We start from the raw sequence: 23306 nt of genomic DNA on the forward strand, positions 1-23306 counted from the left end.
GAATTGAAGATCATTTCACAAAAATCAAGGCCCAAAAGCATGTTAATTGAGTGAAATCAAACTTGATGTTCCATGAACATAACATGTATGAAGTTTCTTGGCTTCAAAGCATTCAAATCTTGTTCAAATGAGGTGTTAAGCACAAAAACATATTGAATTCTTAAAACAAAAGCAAGAGAAGCACATGCATGTGAGAATTCTTTGAAATCAAACTCAAATTGTGGTGAAATGAACATGCATGCATGATCTTACCAACTTATTAGCTCAATTCTTATATTACACAACTTAATTCTCTAGAATTTATGTCCTAAACATCATAATTATACAATCTAAGGGTTGAATTCTTACCTAGGCTTTCCAAAGTGAGAGCAAGAGGCTTTCTTGAGTCTCTAAGTCCAATGCCTTCACTTCCTAGCAATTCCCTTAGCTTGAGCTTAATTCCTCTTCAAAATGACTCTAAGTTCACTCTTCTCACTCTCCCTCATGTATGGAGCTCAAAGAGGATAAAATGAAGGTGCAAAATGAACTCATGGAGTCAAATTAGCCTTATATAGGCATAATTAATTTGTGTTAAAGATAACTAATTGGAGTCAGTTTATTCTAATTATTTGGTTTCGAATCGAATTTCAATTCAACCTACCATAAAATTTTAAAAATTCCAAGTAACACATAAATCAAGTCAATTTCATGATCGAATGCCGATAAGGCCTTCAATTCACAGAACCAAATAGAGACATAAACAGGTACTTCTACGGTAGACAGATATAAATGCAATTAACATATAATTCATGCACTTAACACATGATTTCCTCTTAATTACGTAGTAGGCATAATTAATCATGGATTAATAGTTAATCACAGGTCGAGGTTGTTACAGTCTCTAAGGTTCATTGGGCCTTGCGAGATATTGGAGCGAATTGGGGAAATGACATATCGGTTAGCCTTACCGCCACAACTTTCGGGGGTTCACAACGTGTTTCATGTATCCATGCTTAGGAAGTATGAACCCAACCTTTCTCATGTACTAGATTAGGTTGATTTGGGGGTAGATGAGAATGCTTCATATGAAGAGCGACCGGTTTAAATCTTAGACACCCCGGAACAAGTGTTAAGGGGAAAGACTATACTATTAGTAAAGGTGTTGTGGAGTCACCATGGAGTAGAGGAAGCGACTTGGGAGCAGGAGGCGGAGGTCCACTCCAAGTATCCGGATTTGTTTAAGAATGCTTAGTTGTTTTAATTTGTGATGTCCTCTAGTGTTTGAGGGGAAATGTGTTAAATTGCTAAACACTTGATATTGTGTATGTTGTTACTTCAAAGCATGAGATTGTTATGATTTATCATAATTGTTGTTGGAAAATTTCATACTTATGCTCACCACGAAATGTTGTTGTTAGTCTTGTGGCTAAGGCGCATGGAAACCATGTTGTTAATAGCGAATTTTGTTGAGAATTGAGATCTCTATACTAGTATGAGGGTTACTATTCCGTTGAATTGAAATTGTGTATAGCGTGGTTTTGATCACTTGAAGCCCTTATTTGTTTGGGTAGTTTGATTTAATTTCGGAGACGAAATTTCCTATGGTGGGGAGGTTATGATGATTGGGTACGTAACCCGTCTCGTTCTTCTTTTATTTGTGTTAGGAATTACTCATATTAGAGTGTCAGGGATTAACTTGAGACCTTGTCAACTGTTTGGGTTTATCGTTTTTGAAAACCTTTTTCAAAGTTCTCGTCCTTACTTTATTACAAAGTCAAGTTTCACTTGTTTTGGAAGGTGCGAGGTTGGATCCGAGGTGTCACGGGTCAAGCTGGTGAATTTTCTGGCTGGGAAGCAGAATCGCACGTGTGAGGGCTTGGGTCGTACATGCAGAAAAGGGACCGCACGTGCGGGAGGAGAGGCCGCACATGTGGAAAGGAAGGAGGGTCAATGGTGCAAGGCTGCTTTTATTACATGAGCAGAGGTTAGGTATGAAGGGATGAACCGCACGTGTAGGGTGAGTGCCGCACATGCGGGAATGGGTGCTGCACGTGCGGAAGAACGTTGAGTCCAAAAATCTGCCTTTTTCTTTCTTCTTGGGCTGAGTGTATCTCACTTTTTACACATCTCTCTCTCTCTTTCTAAAAATACATTTTCCTCTCCCTTCTTTCTAAAAACCTCCACCAAACACCATAAACTCTTGATTTCTTCCAATCCATTGGAGTTTTAACCCAACACCCTTCATTAAGTTTGGGTAGCTAACCAAGCGCTTCGTTTTGTGTGATGGAGATTGCTTTTCAACACCGTCAAATTTGGGGGGTTTTCCTCTTTTCTTCTCTAAAACTTGAGGTAGAGATCTTCTTGGAGTTATATATATTTGCAAAATTATGTTGATTTTGGGAACTCTCTTCGGTAGTATTGAAATTTGATTTTTGGCTCAAGAGTGTTGATGATTTTAAAAGTGGGTTTATACTTAGTTTTCGAAAAAATTCTTGGGAGTTTGAACTATATTGTGGAAAAAAAAATTCTTTGGAGAGATTTTTTTTTTTAATTTTAAAGATGAGGAAATGCCTAGTTTTGGTGAAAACCTAGAAATGGAGATTTTTTGGAAAAGATGTTGAGAATTCATGGGTTTTTACTTATTATAGTGTTAAATGAATGAATGATTGGGAATTTCATATTATTGCGTATAAATGAGAAATTCCATGGAATGTAAGAAAATGTTGGTTTTGAAGTTTATTGTTCAAAAATGTGGGCATAGTCATGAAATGACTAAATTGTTGTGAATGCATGAAATGTGGAAATGTTGCTACTCTTCGATAGATATAAATGAATATATGTTTATGTTGTGAAATTGCATTGGAAAGAGAAATGGAAATTGTGTGAAAGAATTGGAAAATGGAAGAATATTTTATTGAAATGATATATGTTGCATTCGCAATTCAATTCATTTGGTTGTTGCAAATTTTGAATTGAAATTTGAAAACTTTTGCATTGAGAAATATTTATGAAACAAGATCTCATTAAATTGTTTTTGGGGTAAATACATTGATAAGTTCGAATAAGAGGTGTAGATGAAATTGATTACGTTGGCATGAGTGTCTAGGGTGAAAGACCGAAAACAGGCACGGAGGAGGTATCATGTGTCTTCTGGTTAGCTATCGGTAAAGTGGGGATTTGGTAGTCCTAGTTATGTCTACTTGCAAACACCAACCTAGGAATTACCTGAGTCGTAACTTGATTTAAAATTTTTGAATTGTCGAAATTTCAAAATTTCATTGTGCATGATGGCTAACAAAAGATGAAAATGCGACTCTTTTTTTGGCATAGTTTCACATGTGCATTTCATCTCATGAGACTTATACTAAATGATATACTTTGTTAAGAATTTCCTACTGGGCTTTATGCTCACCCTATAGGATTTTGTGCAGGAAAAGATGCGGTGACTCCTCTAAACTAGGCGTTGATGTGTACGTTGAGAGCACAAGGCTCTTGTTTTTGTTGTGATTATATTTTTGCAAGCCAAGGGCTATGTTTGTGTAGGTTCGAGCAACCATTTTGTGTAACCGGGCTTAAGCCTTGGACTTTGTAGCCTTTGAGGGCATTTATTACTTTTGATTGGATGTTTTACATACTATAGATTCATGTACCAAAGTCATTGAATATATATATTTGCATGTGTAACTATTTTGTAAATCTCTTATGACCATGTATGCAAGTGTTGGAGATTCACTTCTGTCTACCGTAAGGAGCAGTAATTTGTGTACTTTTATTGTGTATATTTTGGGGTGTTACAACTAACTTAAACTAAATTACATTTTAGAACATATAACTATTAAATTAAATATATTAGCGCGGTGTTAAAATTAATTAAACATTTGGGGTGTCACATTTCTTCCCCTCTAAATAGAAGTTTGTTCCCAAACTTGACGTACCTTGGTTTCTGAAAAGGTATGGGTATTTGGCTCGCATTTGATTTTCAGCTCCCCATGTTGCTTCTTTGACCCGATGATTTCTCCACAAGACCTTTACAAGAGGCATGATCTTGTTTCGAAGAATCTGATCACACCGGTTGAGAATTTGCAATGGTCTTTCTTCATAAGAGAGATCTTCTTAAACTTTCAAGTTCTCATAATCGAAAACATACTCGAAATCTCAAAGATATCGTCGAAGCATCGAAACATGGAACACATTGTGGACATTGGACAATTCCGGTGGCAGTACAAGGCAATATGCCACAGGACTAATCCTTTCTACTATCTTGAATGACCCAATGTAATATGGGTTTAACTTTTCTCGCTGTCCAAATCGGATAACCACTCTTGTTGGTGAGATCTTTAGGAAAACATGATCTCCTATTTGAAATTCTAAGTCCTGTCTCTATGTGTCTACATAGTTTTTCTGGCAGCTTTGGATAGTACGAATTCGCTGTTGGATGAGTTGAATTTTATCATGCGTTATTTGTATGATTTCAGGGCCCAGTAACTTTCTGTCTCCAATTTCCATCCAATACAGAGGTGGTTGACACTTCCTTCCATATAGTGCTTCGTAGGGTGCCATTACAATGCTTGCTTGGTAACTGTTGTTATAGGCATATTCCACTAAAGGTAAGTGCTCATTCTAGTTACCTTTAAGGTCTAGTACATATACTCGTAACATGTCTTCCAAGGTCTGAATTTTCCTTTCGGATTGTCCATCAATTTGCGGATGATAGACGGTACTAAATTTTAGTGTAGTTCCCAAAGCTTTTTGCAATGTGTTCCAGAAGTGAGAGACGAATCGAAGGTCTCGGTCAAACACGATTGAAACTGGGGTGCCATACAATCAAATGATTTCCTTGATGTATAAGGTGGCGAACTTATTGAGAGAGTACGTGACTCTGACTGGTAGAAAATGCACCGACTTTGTCAATCAATCGACTATAACCCATATCGCATCATTCTTCGAGGCCAACTGTGGTAGCCCGATAACGAAATCAATAGTAATGTGTTCTCATTTTCATTCAGGAATGGGAAGTGGTTATAGTAATCCTGCTGGTTTCTGATGTTCCGCCTTAACTTGTTGACATCCCAAGCATTTGGAAACATGGCTCGCTATGTCCTTTTTCATTCATGTCCACCAATAGTGCTCCTTTAGATTGTGATATATCTTTGTATTGCCAGGGTGGACTGCAAACCTCGTGCTATGAGCTTCCACCAATAGTGCTCCTTTTTCATTCATGTCCACTAATTTAAACACATGTGTTTAAATTTTTAAAAAAAAAAATTACCTATAAACAATTTCCTGTTCCTGAATGGTTGTATCAGAAAACTTGTGAGAAACATGACCATGAGCCAAAATTCCAAGGGCCTAGCTTGAATGCGCTCAAATCCCCGCTTGAGTGGAGCATGAGTTGCAAAGGAGAAATCCAATTCAAGGCCTCATTCATTGTTGTAAAAGTATTTTGGATTGTTGCTAGTAACAAATTCTAACAGAAATTTGTTGGGTTTCTGTAGTGTGTGACAGAGTAAGTGGTGTAAGGGGTAGGAATGGTAACAGGGCGGGGCGGGGCAGGGCGGGACCAAGGATTACACTCCCCATCCCCGATCCCCGATGGTAAACATTTCCCTGTCCCTGGCCCCAATCCCCGATAAGGAACTTATCACCATCCCCGTCCCCTCTCCTTAACGAGGACCGGGTTTCCCCGACCCCGAAAATTCCCCAAACCAAAAAAAAAAAAAAACCTAAACAGCAACAGCAACGATTCAACATCCTCAACATCATCAATAACAAACATCATCAACATCCGATCAAAAAAATATATATATCATCAGCATCATCAACAACAACATCATTGACCAACATCAACAACATCACAGAGAGGGAGAGAGATCTTAGTAGAGAGAGAGAGAGAGAGATCTACTTAGATCTAAGTAGAGAAAGAGAGATTGATCTGTTCAGATCGACTTTGGCATCGCGGCACAGAGAGAGATCGATTTGGTGCTCTGGCATCACAGTAAAAAGAGAGAGATCAAATTCGATGCTCTGGCATCGTGGCATCGCAGCGACTCTGATTCGGTGCTCTCTCTCTCTCTAAGTGAGTAAGTGAGAGAGAGAGAAACGAGAGACGGTGAGGAAAAGAGAGAGAAGATATAAAATGAAAAAATAAATGAGAGAGAGAGAGAGAGAGAGAGAGAAACTAATCAAAAAGTGTATATATATATATGTACCATTTCGGGAACAAACGGGGCTGGGGCTTGGACACTTATCACTATCCCTGGCCCCAAATTGATCGACGATTGATTTTTGAATATCATCCCCATCTCGTCGGGGGTATTTTTCGGGGAAAAACCGTTCAAATCTGGGTCAGGGGATCGGGTCCTGTCGAGTCGGTTTCAAATTGCCATCCCTAGTGAGAGATAAGGAAGATGAGACGTAAAATACAATAGTGAGCGGGCATCTGTGGGGCTAGCGTTTAAAGACTCAATTACTCTTGCGCTGCGTAATGATGTCATGTTATGGGTACTTTCATCTCATCATTGTACTCTATTCTATATAGTGGATAATCTCGCTTCTTTGGATGTAGGCATTGAGCCAGAACCACGATAAATTGTGTTTCTTTTATGTGTGCACATATTTAATTTTGGTATGCTTCCACTGGCACATGAATTCATATTTCATCATGCAATATTAGAGTTTTTGAGAGATTCATTCTCAACAAGTAATATTAGAGCTTAAGATGGGATTTTTCCCAACAAAATTTACTCGTCAGCTTGATTTTGCAAGACCAAACCTCCGAGATCTACAACTTGTCCGAGTGCTTCTCTCCACCCTTTCACCTTCTTCATCCCTAGTTTTCTATTTCTTTCATCAATTTCCACCTCAAATTGAGCTTCATGCCCTGCAAATGCTTCTACAACATTGCCAGTTTGCTTCCTAACTTGGGGTGGATCCATGCCATAGAAAACTGGTAAAATTACATGTTTGAAGTTCCTCTTGCACTCAAGGATCATCACAAGTTCATCAAGGCACCTTCGCGAAGAAGCATAGTCTTTTAAGAATACAATTATGGAGCTCCTTGATTCCTTAATTACTTTTTCCAGTTCACCTCTCTCCATAGCATCATCATCATTTCTAAAAGTGCAAAAACCTACACCAATCAATGCTGTATAGAAGTGATCTGTAAAATTTTTGCAAGTGTCTTCGGAAAAACTCAAGTACACATGATAAGAACAACGAAATTTGGAAGAGAAGGCCTCAGCAGCCATTGAATGGAGCTTCAAGGGAAAAAAAATTAAGGGGAAATTTTTTGTTCTCAACTCTTGGCAAATGATATCAAGTGATCACTTCTGGAATGACTAACCACACTATACAAATAATGAAGAAGAAAAACAATTAATACTATACAGGACAGAAGAAAACTGTGACCACTTGGACAATGACAACCATCAGACTTTAGACCACAAAAATAGAGTTGAAAAACCTTGTAACACAACAACATGTAGCCATCTGCAAACAAAAAGCTCATTGCAAACAAAGATTAATTAATTATGTATAATTGCCATATTTTTCAAGGCCATTTCTTTCAGAATATATAAGCTTGAATCAGATGGAGCTGGTAACTTTTTTTTTTTTTTTTTTTGGATAAATAACGGAACGAGCATCAAACCGATGCTAATAAATACAACCAAGACTATCAACAAACCCAAACCTAAAAAACGAAGGCATCTATAAAATCCACAAAAGCAAACAAATTCGGAGACACAGTTCCCATCACCGAGCTATACAGAATCACTAGAAACTGAACCGTCATACAAACCACGGAGTCATCCACGCCCTAAAAATGCACCGATTCCGCTCCAACCACATCATCCACTTCAAACACAAAGGTGGCAAAATCCACTCCTTTTTATGCCTCTTCCCAACCCGACCTCCTCTCCAACCATGAAGTACACGCACAACACTCCCTGGCTGCACCCAAACCATGCTAAACACAGATGGAGCTAATAACTATAATTGCATTACAATCTATTTTTTAAAAAAAATATATACATATATATATATATATAATACAGGAGTACATTCGGGCTCAAAATCTGATGTCAAGATTTATTTTAGTATTTGTGTGTGCGTGTGTGTGTGTTGGGGGTGGGTTGAGGGGGAAATTTTTCTAATCTTAATAACTCACACACCACAACCACATGTTGCTAAAGAAGTCTAAACCCATTCAATACCTCCAAAGGGCCGCACCCAAAATTCAAAGCATCTCTCAACAGTAAGTAATGTATGTGAAAATGTAGATAGCCTGACCTTTCACCTGCACATACAATTAAAACTACAAACAGCCTAAGTTCCAAGTTAAACCTCTCAATATACTAGAAACAAGCTAACTATCTCAATTAGTTACAATAACCCACACGGTCGTGCAACGGGTAACAAACAAAACAACTCACTTAAAAAAAATTAGTCAGGATGATATTATTTGAATTCATCGATCCTACTTATATATTCAAGATCACCTATTCAAACTTCCGATATAGAATGGGATTGTTATACTTCCTCTAATTAGAAAGCCTAGAGAGCATATGCCCTAGAACCTTAGGCTGAGACTGAAGCTTACGAATGCTCTCTAAGACAAGATTATGGGCAAAATCTTTTGATCAAAATTTTGACCAATTCAAATTCAACTGACTTATTTGAATTCAAATTTTTGCCAAAATATTGGTTTACTTTAACACTGATGCTTTCTTTGTCATTTCTTTTTCTTGTTCTACAAAATAAACAAAAAAGTAAATAGTAGTGTGTTCATACCAAATAAACAAACAAATAAGTAACTAGTAGATGGAATATAACAACCAAATAAATACAAACAAATAAATATTCATGAATCGAACATTGAAATTTCTGCTCTTCACTCTCAAAACAAGATCATAATATGCCCCAATATGGCTGGGAATACATACCCTTCTTCAAAGAAGTTGAAAAAGCATCTATGCGCGGGTCGAAATGTCCTCAAAAATGAAAAAAAAAAATTCTTCTTTGCTCACCATAGTAGACAGATATCTAAAAATCACCAATCAAAAACCTTCGTCTCACACTAATGTTTGACACTTCCATTATGCCCATAGTTCTGCAGCAAGTGTAAAAGCCTGGCATTCATTTTGAAGGAAGGCAACTAACTAAACTTTTCATTACACCCTAAAATAGAGTCTAACCCTATGAAATCAATTGTGATTGCATAGGAAGTAGTCCTCTGTCCTCATCTGATATGCTGATAAATCAATGACATTTTGATGACAAGGATCATTGCTGTGGTATTGGCTGCCATTGCTTTTTAGGCTCACACAAGAACACGAATTCCAAGTTCCTTTACCCAAAAAGCTTTTCCTGCATCCACTTCATCATCATCTTCCATTAACTGATTCAAAATCTTTCCTATGAATGCTGGCATATACATCCATTGCAGTCCTTTGCTCTTCTCAACTACATCAGCATCACTCATACACTTCAAAAGGCCAGATGTTCACATCTTCAGTTCACATGACCTGCACATAGAAAACACAAACATTCAGATTAGCACAGAAGGAACAGTAAAAGACATTGAGGATTCCCTACTCTTCTTGTTAACCAACTGGGAATCTCACCTTGGGAAGAAATATGCTTAAATATCACATTGATACAATTCCTCTGCAATGGAATTGACAACTTTAACTTCTAACTGAAACAGACAACATAATGAGAGAGAGAGAGAGCACTTACTGTAGCTTTCTTTTTGTACATGTTACTTCAGTGAACAATTCCGATGCAATTATTGCCGTGGATTCCAACTCAGCCAAAATGAAATTTTGATAATTTTAGTACAGGTCTGCAATTAAGTTGAAAAATAGCCTCAACCACTTGGCTGCAATAATGTTTCACTTCCATATATAGACCATGTTAGGCATGGATTCAACTCAACCCTTTAGATTCAAATCTTGCAACAAGGATAGAATACCAAGAGCCCTCCAAGATAGCATGACTAGGGCTGAGCAAGGAATCCGTAAAATCCGTAATCCGATCCAGTCCAGTCCAATTCGATAGGTTTGGATTGGTTTTTTGAATCCGCGGTTTGGTTTCGGATTGAAAAATTAAAAATCCGTAGTCCACGGATTGGTTCCGGATTGAACCCCACGGTTCCGGATTGGAACCGATCCGGACCGTATACAAATAGTCTATATTTTTATTATACATCGTCCCCCATAGTATCTTCTCTTATTCTATATAAAATCTAAACTCAAACCTAAAACCGTATAATATCTTCTTTTATTACTTTTGTTTGTTAGCTTTTAGTTTTAATTTGTAATGGTCTAAATGCTTATGGTGAAACCAGTTTTCTTATGGTTATTTAAATTATAGAGCAGTATGTCGCTATTACAAAAAAAACATATTGCTATTTTGGAACTAATATAGCGCTATGCTTATATTTTTATGAAATTAAAGTGTTATATATATATTTTTGTTATTTAATTATGTGAATCCGTGATCCTAAACCGATCCAATCCGTATTTAAACGGATTGGTTCGGATTGGTTCCATGATTTAAACGGATTAGATTAGTTCCAATTTTTCAAAAACCGTAGATAACGGATTGGTCCTGATTTTATCCCAAATCTGATCCAATCAGGACCATGGTCACCCCTAAGCATGACAACATTATTTGCAGTTCACATGATGCATTCTTCCTAACCAGTATGATGAAGAAGGCCAATAAAGTTCATACCGCAGTTTAAACTATCGAATGATCGAGTGAGTAATCAATTTGTTCCATCTGCATGAAGCACGTTCAAAGATTCCATCTTGCCCAGGTCAAGGGGCAGCCCATCCAGCATTGAGCATCCACCAAGAATGAGTTCAAGGGATTTGACCAGAAAAACTTTCCTTGGAAGCTTAGATTTTTACAGCCTTCAAGATTCAACAAAACAAGGGCCCCTAATTCCCCAATTGATTCGTGAATCCCAACCAAATTTATGTAATATTTAAGGATCAGTCTCTCAAGATTAGGGAGCTGTGAGAAGTCAAGGGAATTGAATAACTGAGATAAAGGATTTTCAATGATCTGAGCAACTGTCATAAGAAAGTAAGAAATCGGTCACTACAAGAATTCATATGGATCCCAAAACAAAATAATAATAATAATAATAATAATAATAAAATCAACAAAAAACAGGATTAAAAAAAATTGAATCATACCTTGGTTCTCTTCCAGAGTTAAGCTACTATTTTGCATCTCAAGGGCAACCAGACTATCCAAAGTAAAATCATTTGGTATAGATTTTAAAGGGAATCCATGCCAACACAACCATCTTAACTTCTTAGGAAATTTTTGATATCTGCCACTGAGTCTTATATTATTAAGCTGAAGTAGTCTTAATTTGTGCATCTGTGAAAATGCATCAGTTTTCAAATCATCTTCATCTGATTCCGAAAATGATTCTGTGAAGGCAGGAATAACACGGAGAAAAGAGAATAAGCTTTGGCAACGTCCCTTCAATGAATTGCCTTCGTTAAAAATTGTATGTTTTGCAAGAAAATCTTCATTTTGGGATTGTGTACCGCTTGCACTCTTAGCTGGCATATCTTCTAAGGCCTTCAATTGTTGCTGTTCCTAGGTAAAGAAAAAATGAAAAAATAGTCACTACAATGAAGAGAGAGAGAGAAGCATAATTTTTACAGTTTTATCCCTCAACACATTGAAGGCATCCTCATCTGGGCTTTCCAGGTTCCTTTTGTGATTCCCGACGAACAATTTCCCTACCCAAGACACCCAAATTCAGCTTCATATTGCTACATTTCTACATGACTTCTTAGAACATTTGAAACAGACATTACCAGTTTGATCATACCAAAGAAAGAAATTAAAGGATAAAAATTACATGTCAGCTTGATTTTTCAAGACCATACCTCCCAAATCAGCAACTTCTCCAAGTGCTTTCCTCCACAATCCCATCCTCTCCATCCCTTGTTTCCTCTTTCTTTCATCAATTTCCGCCCTGAATTTTGCCTCATGCCTCTCAAATGCTTCAGCAAGAGTCCCACTTTGCTTCCGAACATTTGACGGATCGACATCATAAAAAACCGGTAAAATGACATGCCCAACGGTCCTCCTTCGTTCAACAATCATGACAAATTCATCGAGGCACTAGCCGGAAGAAGCAAGTCTTTGGACAACACAATGGCCGAACTCCTCGACTGTTTGATCGCTCTTTCGAGCTCTAATTTGATGTTTTCGCCTCTCTCGATCTCATCATCATCTCAAAAAGTGCGCAAACCAGCGCCGACTAAGGCAGTGTAGAGGTGATCGGTGAAGTTCTTGCGAGTGTCTTCGCCTCTGAAACTGATGAAAACGTGGAAAGCGTATTGGGAGATTGAAGAGGAGGGTTCGGAAGCCATTGAAGAGAGGTTTGGGAGATTAATGGAGGTGAATTACGAATTCCCAAATTGGAGTCTTTTGAGTTTGAGTGTAAAGCTTTGTCAAAGCCAGAGAAGTATGAGCACAGAATCAACATGGATTTACAGAGAAACAGAGGAGGAGATACAGGGAGAACAGTTGGAACAGCTTCGTAGAAAGGGCACATGACGCGTCGCAATGGGAGAGCGTTCTATAGACGCAAAATCAAGGGTGAGTATGGTCGGATTAATTTGGCTTGGGTTATGATTCTATTTACACACTATTTATATTCTTAAGATATATTATTAATAAATTAAATTTATATTTTAATAATATTTTTTAATAAAATAATTATTAAGGATGATATGAGATGTATTTTATTCATTTAAAAGTATAAAATTGTAGGAGGAAAAATATCCTAATTATAGGGATAAAATATCCTAAACAAATATCATCTATTCTAAGGAGGAAACCCCATACACAAGAGGTATGTTTTTTCCCTTGTACTTCACACACTACACTCTTTACAATTCTTGATCTATGATCTACATTCTTCATTCATGGATTCTAACTTCATCAATAGAGTGTCCCCGACCAGTAACTCCGGTTGGGTGGCATCAACCATATTTATCTCTTGCAGGTTCATGGGACTATCTTTGTTGAATCTCAACAACAGTCCATGTGAAGGATTATTCTGGAACTCACAAAAAAATTTTTTACTCACCATCATTCTTATAGGATTTAGAGTTTTAACATATAAACATTATTTTTTTTATTATCTTCACCATTAACATGCACTCATGATATCATTTATTATCAATTAGTTCACTTCATTTTTTTTCTCTATTATATTTATTTTTTTAACTCAAATATTTTCATCTTTGAAGATTTAGGGTATAAAATCAATTAGGTAGCATGTGGTAGAATTTTCTAAATTTGATTTGAGAATAGAGTTGTATTTTGAGTTTGTGAGTTTTGGAATTATGATTTGAGTGTAGAAAAATTGTTTGGTTATGAATTTTGAATTAAGTTTTGAATGTTTGATGTGACATGTAAAATAAAAAAATTTGTTTGGTTATGAGTTTTGAATTCAAAAAATTATAACTCGTAACCAAACACATAACTCAAAACTCTATTGAAATTTCTGATCAACACTTATAACCAAACTCTTTTTAAAATTCAATTCAAAAAATTAATTATTAACAAAAAATAACACTCATAATCAAATTATTTTTAAAATTCAATTTAAAAAATTAATTATTAACAAAAAATAGCATTCATAACAAAACTCTTTTTAAAATTCAATTCAAAAAATAACATAAATTTTTTTTTAATTGAAAATAACTGCTGAAACATGGAAGAATTGAAAACTTAGATCAAAACACTATGTATGGATGGTATGAACTGCCTAAACAAGAATTCTTGAACAACGAACAACCAGTTCAGATATTCACGACCAAGAAGTATTGGATTTTCTTTCGGATAGGCTCTAAAAGGAGAAGGAAGGCAGGAATGATCTTTTTGGTGCAATAAATGTTTTACTCAAATTATGTTGCATAATAGTTTTTACTATTGTATATTAGAATTGTTAGATGAGTCATACCTAATAAGAAGGGTCGCGTATCAAACCGTAGTTTAGTGGTGACGGTCCATACTAAGCGAAGATGATTCATGGCTTTTCAGTTTTGATATACAAATCCTCTTGACGATGTATTTTTGATCAACTTACATCACAGTATCCAAATCAATGATATTCTAAGGACTGAATACAATTACTCCTAATTATGAGGTTGGTGGTAGATTCAAAATTCTAAGATATTTATTTCATTTTGTTTATTTAATTGTTTAATCAATTAGTTTAATTTTCACTCCAATATTCACAAACAAATCTAAATTTCTAAATTAAATTATTCATCATTAGTTTCTATGGATGGGCACCTGATCTTAACCGCTATTTTACAAAGTAGTTATTTTTACTTGGTTTTAAATAAAATATTTTTATATGCAAACGACCATATTAATTTTTGGCGCCGTTGCATGGGACTAAAAATAGAATTATTTTATAATTTTGTGTGTTTTTATATATTTAAGTGTTTGTACATTAAATTAGTATAAATGCTATATTTTAAATATTTTATTATTATATTGTTCAGTACATAACAACTCACTATGCACTTTATGAAATTTGTAACCAAAAGAAAAGAAAAGACAAAGAAAATAAAGAAAAATAAAAGAAACAAGGCGGTGGTTGTTGACCATCCCGCCCCTCAATTATATATATAATATTTTATTTTATGATTTTATTATTTATATTATTATGTTTGTTTTATTTATTTGTTTTATGGTTTTCTTCTATAAAAGAAGAAGAAGAGGCGGAGGCGGAGGTGAAGGTCTTGGAAGCCAAGGGAAGAAAGAGAGAAAGGGAAAATGGGAGAGTGTAATGTGTATATATTAGAGTATGGTAGTTATATAGGTGTTAAAAACTAATTTTTTTGTTTTTAGGCTAGGGATGAAACTCTGACCAAGTAATTAGGGTTTATTGTATTTAGTATTTTTAGTTTTGACTTAATTTGGATAAATTTTATAACTTTCATATATTTTTGTGTAATAAATGATTTATTCAAATCATGTTATACAATTATTTTCACTGTTGTGTATCGAAATTGTTAGACGAGTCATACCTAGTAAGACAGATCGTGTATTAACCATAGTAAGTTTAGTTTAGTGGTAGCGATCCGTGCCAAGCAAAAATGATTTGTCACTTTCTAGTTTTAATATACAAATTTTCTTGACGATATATTTCTAATCTACTTACATCATTTTATCCAAATTAATGACTTTTTGAAAACTAATACAATAACCCTTGATTATAAGGTTAGTGGTGGATTCAAAACCCTCAAGTATTTCTTATTCTATTTTATTTATTTTATGTTTTATTGATTTTAGTTTTAATATTTTTAAAATCTATTGTTTTTAAATTATTTTAATTATTATTTTTGTATTAAAACAACTCTATTAGTCCTTGATGATTGACGCCTGGTCTTAACCGCTATACTCCAGAGTAATAATTATTACTTGGTTATAAATATAATATTTTGGTGTGCAAACGACCATATCAGAGCACACAAGATCTACGTGGTCTCCGTCAAGATCTACACCGTCAACTACATCAAGGTCTCTCTCTCACACCTCACCATATTCCAATTTCGTAGCTTGTTCTCTTTCTCGCGGCAATGATGAAGTTCTTCTCCTGCTCCGGCAACAATGCAAGGCTTATCTTCTATAAACCTTTGATTCCAGACTTTACATTTTTAGCTTCAGCCTCAAGGTTAGGTTTCAATCCCTCCTATCCATTCCAGGTTTCTTAATTTCTAGTTTCTTCATTCTGATTAAGAGGATTGATTGATTAACGATCATTTGATCTTTGGAATTTTAGGTATATTGTAATTTTGTAGCATTGGATCAAAGATGAGAAGTACAGTACAAGAGTAAATGATGAAGAGGGCTTTACCAGCTTTGCTCTATGTGAATTTGAGTGCAAAATGTATGAATATGTGTGTGAGTGTGTGTGTGTGTGTGTGTGTGTGTGTGTGTTTAGAGAAGATGGAAATGGATTGGGACTAGGACTGGCAGGATCTGAGGGAGGAAGAGTAGATTAGGAAAGTGTACAGTAAACCACTAGTGAATATATGTTTAACACTATTGATATCCATTTGCTGCTCATCATCATATTATCCTTCATCTCTCTTCTCTTAGGTTTACTTTTTACTATTTTTATCTCTTCTGTATTTTTAGAGAGAGAAACTGAGAAATGAGGAGAGTATAATGATGGATCTGCTAGTCTCTCTATCTGATGATGGATGAAAATGCAAGTTTCACTACAAGAAAATACACAATTGGCGACCACTTTTGTCGACTAAAAATATTTTGGTTGCCAAAAGTAATGGAATTGGCGACCAAAAATTATGTTAGTCGGTAAAAGTACAATATTTAGCTACTAAATTTTTTTAGTCGGGGTATATTAATTTTTGGCGACTAAAAAAAAAATTAGTTGCTAAAAATCTCACAATTGGCGACTAAAAAAAATTTAGTCGCTAAATTTGTCACAATTGGCGACTAAAAAAATATTTTGGTCGCGGTATATATAGTTTTGGCAACTAAAATATTTTAGTCACTGAAAGAAAAATAAAAAATTATTTTTTATCTTTCGCGACCAAAAGTTTGGTCGGCAAAACTTTAATTTCAGCGACTAAAAATTATTTTGGTCGCGGTATATATAGTTTTTGCAACTAAAATATTTTAGTCGCTGAAAGAAAAATAAAAAACTATTTTTTATCTTTCGCGACCAAAAGTTTGGTCGGCAAAACTTTAATTTCAGCGACTAAAAATTATTTTGGTCGCGGTATATATAGTTTTGGCAACTTAAATATTTTAGTCGCTGAAAGAAAAATAAAAAACTATTTTTTATCTTTCGCGACCAAAAGTTTGGTAAGCAAAACTTTAATTTCAGCGACTAAAAATTATTTTGGTCGCGGTATATATAGTTTTGGCAACTAAAATATTTTAGTCGCTGAAAGAAAAATAAAAAACTATTTTTTATCTTTCGCGACCAAAAGTTTGGTCGGCAAAACCTTAATTTCAGCGACTAAAAATTATTTTGGTCGCGATATATATAGTTTTGGCAACTAAAATATTTTCGTCGCTGAAAGAAATATAAAAAATTATTTTTTATCTTTCGCGACCAAAAGTTTGGTCGGCAAAACCTTAATTTCAGCGACTAAAAATTATTTTGGTCGCGGTATATATAGTTTTGACATAAAAAATATTTTCTTCGCTGAAAGAAAAATAAAAATTTACTTTCACTCATCACTCTTTCTCTCTCTTTCTATCTATCTGTCTCTCTTTTTCTCTCTGTGTCTCTATCTCTGTCTCTCTTCTCTTTCTCTCTCTTTCACTCATCACTTTTCTCGGTCTGTCTGTCTCTCTCTGTGTCTCTATTTTTGTCTCTGTCTCTCTCTCACTCGTCACTCTTCTATGTCTCTCCTTCTGTGTCTCTCGTTCATCTCTCTTTTCTCTATCTCTCTCATCTCTCGTCTCTCTCTGTCTCTCTTCTCTTTATCTCTCTCGCTCATCTCTCCCTGTATCTCTCTCGTTTATCTTTTTCACTTTTTTTTCTCTCTCTCTCTTTGTCTGTCTCTTTTCATCCATTTTTTCATCTTCCTCTCTCTATTCTCTTTCTCTCTCTTACTCATCACTCTTCTCTCTCTGTTAGTTTGTCTATCTGTCTGTCTCTCTCTTTCTGTGTCTCTCACTCATCTATCTCTTCTCTCCTTTCTGTATCTCTCTCTATCTCTTTCGTTCATCTCTCTTGTCTCTATCTCTCTTGTTCTTCTCTCTTCTCTCGCTCTCTCTCATCTCTCTTTTCTCTCTGTCTCTATTGCTCATCTCTCTCTTATTTCTATCTCTCTCTCTCGTTCATCTCTCTTCTCTCTATGTCTCTCTCACTCATCTCTCTTATCTCTATCTCTCTCTCTGTCTATCTCGTTCATCTCTCCTCTCTCTCTGTCTCTTTTTATGACTCCCACTCTCTATCCCTTTCTCTCTTTGTCTCTCTCTCTTTGTCTCTCTTCTTTTTCTCTCTCTCACTCATCACTCTTCTCTATCTGTCTGTCTTTGTCTCTTTTTCTCTTTGTCTCTCGCTCATCTCTCTTCTCTCTATCTCTCTCATCTTTTTTCTTTCTTTATCTCTCTCACTCATCTCCCTTCTCTTTATCTCTCTCTCTGTCTCTCTCACTCATCTTTCTTCTCTCTCTATCTCTCTCTTTTTCTATGTTTTTCTCTCGATCATCTCTTTTCGCTCTCTTTCTCTTTCTTTCTTTGTCTATTTGTTACTCATCTTTTGTTTCTCTCTGTCTCTGTCTCTATCTCTTTCTTTCCATGTCTCTCTCTCTCTCTCTTTCTCTCTCTGTCTCTCTCTTACTCATCACTCTTCTCTCTCTCTTTCTCTCTATATTATTTATTATTATAATTTTACTTTTTATTTATTATCATTTTGGAGGGATTTTTAAATTAATTTGGCGAGGAACTCTAGAGGGATTTCAAACACACTAAAATGAGTTAGGGCTTAAACACGTCTCTCTCTCTGCCATCGATTCTCTCGCGCCTCTGTCTCTCTCATTCCATCACTCTCTCTTTCTTTTCACCCATTTTGTCATCTTCCTCTCTCTCTTCTATTTCTCTCTCTTACTCATCACTCTTCTCTGTCTGTCTCTCTCTCTCTCTCTCTCTCCCTGTGTCTCTCACTTATCTATGTCTTTTCTCATATATTTTCTCTCTCTGTCTGTTTTGTTCATCTCTCTTCTCTCTATCTCTCTTGTTCATCTCTCTCCTCTCGCTCTCTCTTATCTCTCTTTCTCTCTCTGTCTCTCTCGCTCGCTCATCTCACTTCTCTCTATCTCTCTCTCTCTATCTCTCTCGTTCATCTCTCTTCTTTCTATGTCTCTCTCGCTCATCTCTCTTCTCTCTATCTGTCTCTCTCGTTCATCTCTCATCTCTCTATGTCTCTCTCGCTCATCTCTCTTCTCTCGATCTCTCTCTCTGTCTCTCTCATTCATCTCTCCTCTCTCTTTGTCTCTTTTTCTGTCTCTCACTCTCTATCTCACTCTCTACTACTACTATTACCTCTCATCTACCACCGCCACTCTATCTCCTTTACCACTACCACAACTTTACCACTAATCTCCTTCGCCATCACCACTACCACCACCAGCACCTCATATCCACCACCTTCACCACTACTGTCGCTTTCTCTCATCTACCACAAAAAATTAGTTCTTGATTTTTAGTATAAAAAAAAAAATCGGCCACAAAAAAATATTTTTAATTGACCATAAAAAATAATTTTATTTTAACAAAAAATATTTTTCATTGAAATATTACCCCTACTTCTACCAAATAAAAAAAAAATAAAGTTTCCCCCTTTTTTTCACTGACCCGCCTGCCCAAACTAATTTCCCCCCTTTTTACCGTCTTTCCCCCCCCTTTTTTTCATTTCCTTTCAGGTTTGCAGAGCCCCTGTTTCGAAACAACACGTCTCTCTCTCTCTCTATCTCTCTCACGGAGGCGAGCGACGAGCGGCGAATTTTGGTTCGAGTTATGAGCTCCGAAGCTGCTTCTTCAAAGCTTCTTCACCAATTGCTGGGACCAGAAAATGTGCAGCGTTGGTGTCTGGGTTGTCCTCTGTTACTTCACCAACGATTTCATCGTTCAACGAGGTTCCAATCAGCTCAATCTCTGTTTTTCTTTGTTAAAAAATGGTTTTGATTTTTCGGTTTTTGTTTTTTTGTGCGATTCTAATTTCTATCTATGTGGGTTTTGACTGTTACTTTGTTGGGTATGGTTGGGTTTGGCTGATCATCACTGGCCGAGCTCCTGCTTTGCCTTTGTGGGCTGTGAGTATCATCATCCATTCGATTCGGTTCTATCTTTGCATCTATCTTCTTTCTTTTTTGATGACTTTTTTTTTTGTTCTTCTTTTCACTTTTCACTTCACTTTTCCTATTTGTCTTCTTTCAGATCATGTTAGGTAGAATAGCGATTTGGGTTGTTGCTAGTCTTGCAAGATTCAATATTGTTATTTATTTTTTTATCTGAATCTTCAAAGCACGTTTTGTGATTACTGTGTGGAATATTCATGTTCATGATTCCTAGTTATCCCAACTATTTGGAATTGATCATGGTCTAGTGATCTGTTCTGAATTGAATCAGATTCTGTAATTGATCTTAATTTTTGAATCTATGCATTTGTTGCACAAGTTGCTGTATTTATTGATTCAGATTCAGATTCCTAGTTATCCCAAAATTGTAATATTGTAGAGAGTTTCACAAATGATTCAACATTAGGGTGAAAAGGGTTTAACAATTTATTGGTAAACTTTTTTCTGTATTTTCTGAGGTGAGCTAGCTTGCCACATCATGAACCTATTGGTTGTTCTGTTGGCTTGTCTATTCATCATGATCTGAACTTGCTGATTGCAAGACTAAGTGAGTTTAATTTGCAGGACCACGTGATTCTGCTATATCAATGTGTTCCACATGTATATGTATCTTTTCTACCTCTTTTGTATTTTTGTGTTAATTCAATATATATATGTAATATGCACCTCAATTAGGAGAACAGATGCGCAAGCTTTTTTTTTTGTGTGTGTGATAGTACTGTACTTACTGTTTTGGATTTTCACTATCAAAAACTCAGATTTTCCCCAAGAGTACTGGATGCAAATATGATATCACAGGTTTGTTTGTTATCTCTCTTGACATTTTGTTCTCATTTTTTTTTTTTTTTCGTGCTGGACGAAACTAAAATATTATATATATATATATATTTTTTTTTTCCTTCTCTCTAGGTCCTAGAAACCCTTCTCACATTGCTTTTACCCTTCCATTGTGTTATGAGAGTGTTTACTTAGGCACTTCATTCTTAATTTTCTTAACATACAGAATCATTCTTGTAATGGTATGATACAAGAGTACTGCAGCTCCCTTGAGGTGTTTTTCCGTTAAATAATTCTTTGAATTTGTTATGTCAGTGTGCATTTGCATTGATAATTTGGCTACTTGTTATTTCAAGCACATAGCAGTTAGAGAGTCCCCCACTACACCAGCTGCTCTTAATCTTGCTCGGCATGTTGCAGGTCGCCCTGGTGTGTTTCCTGAAGTAAGTTGCTTCTTCTTTTTCTTCTTTTTTTATAAGTAGTTAACTGATTTCTCTTCATTTGAAATGCATATTATCAGCTTAAATATTCTAATGACAATTGAGAACCATAGGGTTTGGTTTGTCATAATGCCGACAGTGAATGGTGTCATATCAAATATAATTATGATAAATGATAATAAATTGGAGGTGATGCAATATTGTTTACATTGGTGACATTTTATTTATAATTTTCAATACCTTTGTATAATGTGCTTGGCTCACTTTATGCGAGATGATCCTTTGTGAAATGAGAAATTGTTCTTATTTTTCCTTCTCTTTTTCTTGGCACAATAATTTTCAGAACAATATCATGAGGGATTACACACATCATTTTGACCTTTGGTAGAATGCATTAGATGGGCATTCTTTATGGAGGAACGATATTTTATGGTTTTTAAATGTAACAAAAAACCATTGATTCATCTCATCTAATCACACAAATTTCTTTCATAAATGTGTGATTTGGATCCAAATTTCCTTTGATACATCTCATCTGATCACACAAAAATTTAGAAGCACTTCATTTTGTTCACTGATGAGTGAAAAATTGTATGTGTCTTGCTTTTAATATTTTTTGTTCTTCTTTGTTAATATTCATGCCATATTTATCTAAATTCTTGATATACATGCCATCTCTCTCTCTCTCCTTTTTGTTATTGCTGATTATTTATTTTGTTACTTAACTAGATATTGAAAACCCTCTTTGAGATTGTCCTATTTGAGGACTGTGGCAACCAGTGGAGCCTTAGCAGACCAATGTTGAGCTTGATACTTATAAGTGAAGAGGTAATAGTTGAAACTGCAAATTTTGAACAAACTAAACAGTAGTCTTAAAAGGGGTTGGAATCTAAATTGTGGGATTTGTCAAACTGCAAATTTTGGAGCTGATTTTATGTGAGTTTGAAATATAGAATGAGATCATGTAGAAGCAAGATGAACCTGACATCATCAATTGAGTATATTGGAAGCACACCCATTTGACTGGCACAGCAACTATGTGTGACTAAATATATGCTCTCATGTGCACAAAAACTTGTGGAAAGGTTACCTACTTTTGCTGCTAAAAAGTGTATAATTGATGTGTGAAGCCATAATGAACATTGAATTTAAATTATGCTTTGAACATAACTTCACGCCTCTATCATCAGTCGTGCATGAAGTGTTTATGTTCATAGTGCAATGAACCATTTGGTTTGGACGAGAATCAACGTGTAACCTTTCCTCTAGTGATTTGACTGGGGAAATAGCTCCTGCTCTGTTTGGTCTCAAATCATTGAAGTATTTGTAAGTATTTTCTTCTTCACCAATGCAACTCTAACTATCTAAGCATTTTAAAATTACATGTTCCAGTTTTGGCAACAACAGGAGGAAAACTTATGGCATTCCCTAAAAGAAAAAATAAATTAACTTCTACTTTATTTCTCATTTCTCTTTCATTTTCTTTGCCCTCTACAAAAACATCCCAATAGGAGCAAAAAGATTTATATGGGAAGGATTCCCTCTCATGATACTGGTAACCAGCAGTATAGCTTGTTTGTTTGCAGGGATTTATCATACAAGACCTCAAACAAGTCATTCTTGGAAACAAATGCTAATGGGGGCGATGAGGCCGGAACAGAGGAAGAGCAAGCAGCATTCATGAAGGAGCTGGAAACTTTCCACAAAGAGAGGTGCTTGGAATTCAAACCCCCAAGATTTTATGGAGAGCCATTAAATTGCCTCAAGTGAGTTATGAGTGACCCTAATTATCAAATTTGCTTGCTTTAATTTTTTGGGTGCTTCCTGATTTGCACTAATGTTTCTTGTATATGTGAGTTAGGTTATGGAGAGCAGTCATCAGACTTGGTGGCTATGAACAGGTTTCCCAGAAATTTTAGTTTGACGAACTTATTTCCATTTTATCATGTGCATTATCTTTTACTATGGTCTGGTCTATCCCTTGTAGTTTATCTACTAGTTACATACATTAACCCTGATGCTGAATGGAATCTTAGAATATTATAACTACTGGCTCCATTTCATAAATTTATTGGGAAAAATTCCAAGTACTTGGATTTGTGCACTTATTTTTGATGGGGGGAATAAACTATTATTTTATTGACACATTTTGCCTATAGTATCAAGTTTGATGAAGTCAATAATATTAACAACTTTCATTTTATCATTT

At 35.6% G+C, this 23306-nt stretch overlaps 3 protein-coding genes across 8 annotated transcripts; 1 reads left to right on the forward strand and 2 right to left on the reverse strand.

Annotated features, from left to right (window-relative positions):
• Positions 1–6719: 6719 nt before the first annotated feature.
• Positions 6720–7226, reverse strand: LOC114294619 (disease resistance protein RPV1-like). Its single transcript, XM_028238743.2, has one exon. It carries the CDS (start codon positions 7224–7226, stop codon positions 6720–6722), a length of 507 nt encoding a protein of 168 aa, XP_028094544.2.
• A 1549-nt stretch (positions 7227–8775) lies between these two features.
• On the reverse strand, positions 8776–12642 carry LOC114294607 (disease resistance protein RUN1). Of its 6 annotated transcripts, none has more exons than XR_003640505.2 (5): positions 11898–12642; positions 11187–11601; positions 10717–11060; positions 9718–9823; positions 8776–9503 (listed from the first exon to the last, which is right to left on the reverse strand). XR_003640505.2 is itself a non-coding variant. In XM_082914776.1 (3 exons), exons 1-3 carry the CDS (start codon positions 12084–12086, stop codon positions 10780–10782), a joined length of 879 nt encoding a protein of 292 aa, XP_082770902.1. In that variant the 5' UTR covers positions 12087–12502; the 3' UTR covers positions 9087–10779. The 6 variants fall into 6 exon arrangements, 2 of the variants coding, with proteins under 2 accessions (XP_082770902.1, XP_028094526.1); XR_003640506.2 differs by having other exon boundaries at positions 9603–9823; XR_014361063.1 differs by having other exon boundaries at positions 11187–11747.
• A 6797-nt stretch (positions 12643–19439) lies between these two features.
• LOC145820102 (uncharacterized) lies at positions 19440–22804 on the forward strand. The gene is made up of 3 exons (XM_082914778.1): positions 19440–21100; positions 21827–21925; positions 22684–22804. Exons 1-3 carry the CDS (start codon positions 20966–20968, stop codon positions 22732–22734), a joined length of 285 nt encoding a protein of 94 aa, XP_082770904.1. The 5' UTR covers positions 19440–20965; the 3' UTR covers positions 22735–22804.
• The last annotated feature ends 502 nt before the right edge of the window (positions 22805–23306 follow it).

Source organism: Camellia sinensis, chromosome 2 (genome assembly GCF_055761805.1).
Source record: "Camellia sinensis isolate YWXY chromosome 2, ASM5576180v1, whole genome shotgun sequence".
NCBI classification, from domain to species: Eukaryota; Viridiplantae; Streptophyta; class Magnoliopsida; order Ericales; family Theaceae; genus Camellia; species Camellia sinensis.